The 8,699-nt window shown below is 33.3% G+C and overlaps 2 protein-coding genes across 2 annotated transcripts; one reads left to right on the plus strand and one right to left on the minus strand.

Annotated features, from left to right (window-relative positions):
* Positions 1–658: 658 nt before the first annotated feature.
* PER64 (Peroxidase superfamily protein) lies at positions 659–2,234 on the minus strand. Its single transcript, XM_039030380.2, has 4 exons — positions 1,978–2,234; positions 1,696–1,884; positions 1,448–1,610; positions 659–1,339 (listed from the first exon to the last, which is right to left on the minus strand). The coding sequence occupies exons 1-4, from the start codon at positions 2,179–2,181 to the stop codon at positions 942–944; spliced, it is 954 nt and encodes a 317-aa protein (XP_038886308.1). The 5' UTR covers positions 2,182–2,234; the 3' UTR covers positions 659–941.
* Positions 2,235–6,274: 4,040 nt separating this feature from the next.
* LOC150036409 (uncharacterized) lies at positions 6,275–6,790 on the plus strand. The gene has a single exon (XM_090312827.1). The coding sequence runs from the start codon at positions 6,275–6,277 to the stop codon at positions 6,788–6,790; it is 516 nt and encodes a 171-aa protein (XP_090168953.1).
* The last annotated feature ends 1,909 nt before the right edge of the window (positions 6,791–8,699 follow it).

An 8,699-nucleotide genomic window follows, 5' to 3' on the forward strand; every position in this document is an offset into this window, starting at 1 on the left:
TTCATTAACTGTTCGTGTCCCCCTTCTCGAGAAAAAGGATAAAGTTATGGAAGCGAGGAAAATTTCCAATTATTCCCAAAATAAAAATAAATAAATAAATAAAAACTTATCACTTCTAAAAGGTAAAAAAAAAATTAGGAAAAAAGGAGGAGGAAAAAGAGAGGAATGAAGTAGGAAATTACAAAATATTGTTTAGAAAAAAAGTTATAAATGTAATAATAAGAATAACCATAACGTCCATAACTAATATATATTATGAATTATGATTAAAAAATATTGCTCTCTATCTCTATTATACGTAAATATTAATAATAATAATAAAAAAAGAGTTCGACGTTAAATTTTCTTTTAGATTTTAAACTTTTAAAAAATAAAATAGTTTAACAATAATTCTAATTTAATAAATACTCCCTTCCCTTCAATATATTGTTCACCGAGTTATCATTTTAGTATATAATGAACTACCGCACTAATTAAATAGTTTTGTTTTTAATAAAACTTAATCATTTAATTCAATTTGTTTTAATCTTTTCCATTAAAAAATTGCAATTCAATAAAAATAAACTAAATAAAAGGATAAGAAAAAAATACCAACAGAGAGCGATAGTTTAGTAATAATTCATATTTTCCTTCTATATAGGAGGAAAAAAAAAATTCATGAAACTACAAGTATCAATATTTTCCACACTTTAGTAAATAAAAATATATTACAAATTAAACAACAAAAACTTCAAAACCCTTAAACAATTTTACTCAAACCAACTTTTTTTTTCTTTTTTTCGAGGAAATACTCAAACCAACCTTAACTTTGTTCCTATAATTAAATATTATCACATTTCATCCATACAAACCAGAGCTTTTCAAAACCACCTCATTAAATATCACTCAAAAAAATTAATTCTTTTGAAAAAATAAAAATAAAAATCCATATACATTAAATTTCATCTGACCACCCTGCAGTTTAGCCGGACCTCTTGGCCGGCGCCGGCAATCCGACTCATCTTCACCATTGATTTCACAAAAGCCTTCTCAAAGAGATGCTGTTCATGGGCAAATTTTGAAACCAAGGCTTTTGTTTTGGGATTTGAAAGCAAAGATTGATCTGATGAAAAAATGCTTCGCCCTTGAAGAAGCAGCTTGAAATATACATTGTCAAATATTGTGGAAGTTGAATCCATGGCGGAGCCGGCGTTTTTCACCTTATTTCTTGCCGGACATATGCTCCGGAGGCTGGCGGCAAAGGCTGGCTGCAATGATGGGTCGACGTCGAGGCTCGAGTTGAAGTTATGGATTCGGTTTTGGAACGACGAGCAATGAGCAAATCCAAGAGTATGACCACCTATAATTCAAATATATTGTAATCTATCAACTTAAGATTTTGAACGTATTTTGACTCGTTAAATAATAACGGTTGAGTTTAGTGATAATTTAACACGACGGACTTAACCTGAAAGAGCAACAAGATCATGTAAAGAAAGTCCTCTTTGGGAGAAGCTTTGTTGAAGTTGAGAGAAGTTGAATGTGGGAGCTGGTAATTGTCTAGTTTCAATAGCTTTTGAGATTCTTCCATCTTTTCTTCCTTTTGGGACTTCCCAGTGAGGGCCTCCAGACTAATTATAAAATTCCAAAGTTAAAAATCAGTCTTTGTTTAAAGAATTCATTTCACAAATGACCCTTAATTTGCTTAGAAATTACCAAAACAACGGCGTCTCGAGCAGCGAGGGCTAAAATATCAGCACAAGAAACGACACCAGGACAAGTAGATTCGATAGCTTTCTTGGCATTGTCAATGACATAAAAAGCATGGAGAGAAATATTGGGAGGGCCATCTTTTTCAGCCGTGTTCTTCCCCTTGGAGTCAAGAAGCACAGAGCCATCACAACCCTTCAAAGGCGGAAAAAAAAATATAATCAGTACTTGACAAGTCATTCCAAATATATACAAATAAGTTTTGCTTGTTTATAATGATTTGGTTACTCTGATGAAACAATCATGGAAGTGCATTCGAAGCAACGCAGCAGGAACGGTCTTATCGTTAGCAGTGGCTAAGTTGACTTCTCGGGCGACGATGGAGTCGAGATTAGGGCAAGTGTGGTCATAGTAATGGTGGGTCAAGGCATTGAAAGAGGGAAGAAGGAAGGAAGAAAAGAGGAGAAGAAAGGTGAAGATGATATTAAACATGAGTACTTTTATTTAGTAATGGAAGAAAATGTTGAGTGGAGTGGTGGTGATTTGAAAAGGAGAGGAGAGTATAGTATTTATATGTATGGAAAAGGGAAGTAAGAGAGTGGTTATGGAGGGGAAAGATGGTTGTTGGAATATTTGGTGATCCAAAACCACTATTTGGGTGGAGTTGTGATGTTAAAGCAAACAACTTTGAAGGCCCAACATATATACAAAAATAATTGGATGTGATTGTTTCATATTATAACATACTACCAAATACCAATATTTGCATGCCTCTTCAGTTATTTTATAGTTTATCTCTCCTACAATTTCATCATCATCTCTCTCTCTCTTCAAATAATTTTTTTTTTTTATTTTTTATTTTTTTTTTTATATTGCAAATTTTGATGTTGGTTACTTTGGGATTTACTTCAATTTCTTCTTAAATTTATAAATTTAGGATTTTGTTATACTTTTAAATGCAATTTTCATATCATCAAAATTGATTTGGAATTATTATAAATATATTTTATAATGATTTGAAAATGCCAAAAGTGATTTTTATAATTATGTCAGAATCACTTCCAAATACGTCCTTAACTGGTAAGTAAATTTTAATATTAAACCATTAAATTTCATTCAATTAATACAAAACTGATAGAAAGTTTCAAGCGATTAATGTCTAAATATTTTTGCTAAAATTTGTTAGTGGTCTAAGTTATTCTATGATTAATTTGTGTAATAGTCAAATTTAAAAATATGCTAAACTTGATATTGTTGAAATTATTAGTAATTTTATATAGACTTTTTGGTTTTTTTGGTTAAAATTAGTAGGTGAATTAATAAAATTTAAAGTTAAAAAATACTTTTGGTCTCTAAACTTTTATGAAAGTAACAGTTTAGTCCTTAAATTTTGATTTACAACTATTATTTAGTCCATATATTCTCAATTTTGTAACAAATTAGGCTTTGAACTTTAATGTGTAACAATTTAGTCCTTATACTTTTAAATTCATAATAACTTAGTCCCAAACGTAAATAAATTTATCAAAATTAAATGTCAATTTTTATTATTTTATGATGTAAACTTAATATTTTATCCCTAATTTACTTTATTGGTTTATTTATGCGAGAAATCCTAGTAAATCTTAATTCTAATTTCTACAATAGGGATTAATTATTACGAGTATTAAAGTACAAGAATTAAATTGTTACATAGTAAAATTCAAGGACTACATTATTACAAAATTAAAAGTTTAAGGATTAAATCAATTCAAATCAAAGTTGATGGACTAAATTGTTACTTTTATGAAAGTTTAGAGGCTAAAAGTGATTTTTATAAAGTAGCAATTGCAACATTAATTAACTACATCTAGAATCTAATTAAATAAAATCGAAAGTTTTATGTAGAAATTGGTATAACTTATAAATTTAATTTATTCCAAAAAAAAAAAATGATAGCTAATTACAAATTTAGATTTAATTCGATAAAAAGAAGATAGAAAAAGTCAAAGTGACTTTCCGTGATTGGCGTACTTCATCACTGGGTGTAAAAGCAACAAATGAACCAACATATTTTTTGGATGAGATGAGCAATCTGCATAGAAAAGTTTATATATATATATATATATGTATATATATTTCAATCTGCATAGAAAATTAATTTAATTTATTTAGGAGTTAGTACAATAGTATAAAAGGATATTAAATATAAAAAATATTTAAAAATATTTACACTTTATAGTAAAAAGTTACAAAAGTAAGTTCCAACACTTTTAGAACTTTTTGCTATAAAGTGTAAGTATTTTTATGATTTTTCTATTTATAAGAATTTCTCATAATATTATTCTTTAAAAATATCATTTTAATCTATCTATTTTGGTTCAATTTATTTAATTAGTCCATATACTTTTGTTTCTCTAAATTTAGTCTTCTAAAATCAGTTTGTATCAAAATTATTTTGCCAATAATAATAATTTTCACTAAAAATACACACACAACGTGATTATATATAAAAAGATTTACAAAGTGAATCATAATAATGAGACTACTTTTATTTAAAAGAAAAATCAACTTGGAATTAACCACTTTAACTATTTCTAAATTTTAGAAATATTTGAAGACACGAATTGGACATTTAACGTCCCATTTAATAACTATTTTATTTTAATTTTTAAAAATTAAGTTTATGATTCTATTTCTACTCACACGTTTTTATGTTTTGTTATCCACTCTCTACTAACGTTTTAAATAGTTGAACCAAATTTTAAAAACTATTTTTAAAAAATAATTTAACTAAAAATTCAAGTATTTTCTTTGACAAATGTGAAAAATCATAATTGAAAAATTACAAAGAAAGAAACATAAATTTTACAAACAAAAGAAATTATTACTGAACTAAATCTAAAAATATATTGAACTAAAATGATATAACATTTAAAGTACGTAAATGAAAAATGATATTTTAATTATTATTTAATTAGAATGAAGTAGTTAAGTGGTCAATGATCCCTTTATAACGACTCATCAATCTAAAACTCCAACTTCATTATTCATATAACTAATTATCCATTATTGGATTTGGCGAACACCAAACGATATATATTATTAAAGTTGCGTTTAATTTTCCTCTTTTTTTCCTTTTATTTTTAACAATTTTCAAAATTTCTTTTTCCTAAATGATTAACATGTCAATATATTCAACGTGTGAGAATACATATAGAACACATGGTTGCTAATGTTGGTGATGGAGTGGAATAGTAGAAGTGCGACACACAACAACATTTGTTACTTAAAGAAAAAGAAAAGAAATAACTTGAAAATGTCTTAAGGAAATGTACCGATAAATAATTGTGTGTTTTTTGCAAGTGGGAAGATTTGGGTGATTTGAATCTCTACATATGATAGATATTTTGTATTTTGTTTGATTATTACAAAGATGATGTTGACGTCGAAAATCGATGTAGTGTTGAGCCAAATCTACTTTTGGCTCAAGCTTAGCATGAGCTTATTTCTTAGGTCGACCTCTTAGTTATCCTAACCCCCACTCTTGAGCTTGACTTATGAGTCACTAGTCGAGAGTGTCCTTTGGGGAGATTCTCTTCTTCCATGGCTCTTGACTAAACCACTTGAATCATTCTCTTCTTCACTTGGTAAGTTCCAAGTTTGATTTATTGGTTGGCTCAAAATAAGTGGAGAGAATAAATAACAAAATTATTATACTTCCATGACTTGAACCTATGACCTCTTGCATATTAATCATACTCCGCTGCTAATTGCAATATCAATAGCCTTTAGGTGTCTAATTTGATATATATATATATATATTCACACATACCCATGCACACACGCACGTACACACATGCACTCATTCTAATTTATTTTCAAATCTCTTTCTTAGAAGCTCTTGTCAATCTTGGAAAAACTTTTATAACCTCTATAGGTTCTAGGAGTTTTTAGCATGTAAGAACCTTTCTCTTGCTCAAATTGTGTCCGCTGGATGGAGTTCCCTTTTTGGATGTTACATCCTTAGAGACCGATTCACCAACTCTTGCCATATGGCTGTTAGAGACTTTATGCCTTTACATTTGCTAGAAAGAGGCATCCTAAGATTGACATGACTCATTACATCAGCCCTTGCCATCAACTTAAGGCCATCTTAAAGACTTCATCACCTACCAAGAATTGGTAACCAAATTGGTTCCTTGCTAGTGGCGACTGGCTTATCCATCCTAGAACTTGGCTTCCTTAGTCTCAGATGTGACAAGGATAAACAACCTACTCAGCAGATGACGAGGCGCCACAAGGACGCTAAGCTCATTGCCACCATGGCCGCTCTCTTTCCTTAACAGATTTTGGTTGCAACGGTCGTCCTTCACCCTGCAAAAAGGAAAGATCTGATTATTTATTCTTTTGTCCATATTAGAGCTCTTGTGTGTATAAAAAGGGTATCCCTCTGTATAGTGTAATTAGTGGAAAAATTCATATATACTAAATAGCAAGAAGAGGAATTAATTCATTAAGCCTTCGTCATCATCGTCTTCCGTCCTCCTCTGGTTAATTTTCTGGGTTCTGAGTTGGTATCAGAGCTACGGTAAACACAAAAAATATGGTGAATACGCCTGCTGTCCTTTCTGCCACACTTCCTGGAGCTGTCAACAATGGCAACATCACAGGACCTCCTCTCAACCAATTGTTGAATCAAGTGACATCCATTAAAATGGATAGATCGAACTTTCTGCTATGGAAAAATCTTGCCTGGCCTATCCTCAGAAGTTATCGACTAGAGGGATACCTAACAGGGGAAAATCTCTGTCCCAATCGATTCATCACCAAGCAAATCAATGAACACTCCGGCGAAAGCTCAAGCATCGATCCAGCTGCAAGAGTGATGTCTGAAATTGAGCTACAACCAAACCCGGCCTATGATGCGTGGATTGTCGTCGACCAGCTTTTGCTAGGGTGGCTCTATAACTCAATGACTCAAGAAATAGCAACTCAGGTCATGGGTTTTCAAACCGCCAAAGACCTGTGGGAAGCAGTCCAAGAACTAGTCGGAATACAGTCAAGGGAAAAATGGATTACCTCAAAAGGCTATTTCAACAAACTCGCAAAGGGGCTCTAAAAATGAGTGAGTACTTGACCTTGATGAAACGGTATGCTGATGACCTTGCTCTTGCAGGTTCTCCGGTCTCTCCACTTGATCTTGTTTCGCAGGTGCTATCTGGGCTTGACGAAGAATACAACCTCGTGGCAGTAGCAGTCCAAAGTAAAGGAATAGCTCGATGGTCTGACTTACAATCGGACCTCCATTCGTATGAAAAACGGCTTGAGTATCCACTTGTAATCAAGACCGGGATCATTGGAATGTCTAATATCTCCCCCTCTCTCAATCCAGCCTCTGTGAATGTTGTGCAAAACAGCCCCCACACATCTACAAACACCCACCGCAACCCTCATGGAAACTCTTAGCCTTCAAACTTCAGGGGAGAGGGAGGCCGAAACAGAGGAAGAGGCCGCTGGAACAATGCCTTGACAAGCAGACCAACATGTCAAACCTGAGGGAAACTTGGCCACACTACTGACATATGCTTTTTCTATTACAACAAAGAATTCAATAATCCCTGACAAACACACACTCGGGCTGAGTCCATCCAACTTCCACTTACCAGAAATCAAGAATAGAACAACTCAGCGTTGTTTACCCACTCAGCCATTGCCTCCCCTGAAACCATTGCAGATCCTAATTGGTACGTTGACAGTGGAGCTTTGACTCATGTAACAAGTAACCCCACCTTCCTTCATTCACCTTCCACTTACACAAGTACTGATAAAGTCATTGTTGGCAATGGTACTCCACTCACCATATCCCAATATGGGAACTCAAACCTACTCACTAACTTTGGTGTTCTTTCTCTCCTTAATATACTCTATGTTCCTAAAATAGCTAAAAACTTGGTTAGTGTTTCTAAACTAGCTAAAGACAATAACATCCTTGTTGAATTTCATGCGGATTTTTGTGTTGTTAAGGACAAGGAATCGGGGGTGGCACTATTGAAAGGCAAGCTTAAGGATGGACTTTATCAGTTGGATACTGTCAGCCCATTGATAAATAATGCACTCACCAGATCAAGGTCACCGGGTGCTAGCTCGACTGCTCAGTCCTCTCTGTCATCTTCTCTGTCTGTACTTACAACTGGCACAACCACCTCCAAACTGCTCTTACACCGGCGGCTTGAACATCCATCCTCTAAAATATTGGCAAAACTAATTAGTGGATGTAATTTGAAACTTTCTGATAATGAGAATTTCTTTTGTGAAGCTTATCAGTTTGGAAAGTCCCACAATCTGTCTTTCTCTACTTCTTCATCTCATGCACAAACACCTTTTGATTTAGTGCATATAGACCTTTGGGGGCCTGCTCCAATGCCATCAGCTGATGGCTTTCATTACTATGTGTTGTTCATCGATGACTTCAGTAGGTTCACTTGGTTATATCTGTTTAAACAGAAAAGTGATACAGCCTCTGCCTTTCAGCATTTTCAAGCCTTTGTCCTTACTCAGTTTAACAAAACACTTTGAGTACTACAAATGGATGGAGGTGGAAAATTCAAAGAAGTTGCCTATATCTGTGAACGTCTGGGTATTCAAGTCAGAGTCTCTTGCCCATACACCTCGGCTCAAAACGGTCGTGCCGAGTGTAAATACTGACACATTGTTGAAACGGTTCTCACATTCCTCGCACAAGCCAAAATGCCCCTGCATCTATAGTGGTATGCATTCCAAACTGCTAATATGCTAATTAACTCTTTTCTTTCCTCTGTTCTTTAGGACAAAAGTCCCATGGAAGCTTTTCTTCACAACATGATAGACTTTTCCTTTGTTTGAGTCTTTGGCTGTGCATGTTATCTAAACTTAAAACTTTATCAGGCTCACAAGTTTGCCTTCCACAGCAGAAAGTGTGTTTACTTTGGACCATCACTTATACATAAAGGGTACCGCTGCTTAACCGATGATGGCAAAGTGATCATATC

This window comes from Benincasa hispida, chromosome 4 (assembly GCF_027475165.1).
Source record: "Benincasa hispida cultivar pf3 chromosome 4, pf3_genome.v1.1, whole genome shotgun sequence".
In the NCBI taxonomy this organism is placed as follows: domain Eukaryota; kingdom Viridiplantae; phylum Streptophyta; class Magnoliopsida; order Cucurbitales; family Cucurbitaceae; genus Benincasa; species Benincasa hispida.

Coding starts and splice junctions, on each gene's coding strand:
- PER64 (XM_039030380.2), bottom strand. CDS start 2,181: ATGTTTAATATCATCTTCACCTTTCTTCTCCTCTTTTCTTCCTTCCTT. Junction 1,885..1,977: donor TCCATGATTGTTTCATCAGA/GTAACCAAATCA, acceptor CCGCCTTTGAAG/GGTTGTGATGGCTCTGTGCT. Junction 1,611..1,695: donor CTCGAGACGCCGTTGTTTTG/GTAATTTCTAAG, acceptor TTTTATAATTAG/TCTGGAGGCCCTCACTGGGA.
- LOC150036409 (XM_090312827.1), top strand. CDS start 6,275: ATGGTGAATACGCCTGCTGTCCTTTCTGCCACACTTCCTGGAGCTGTC.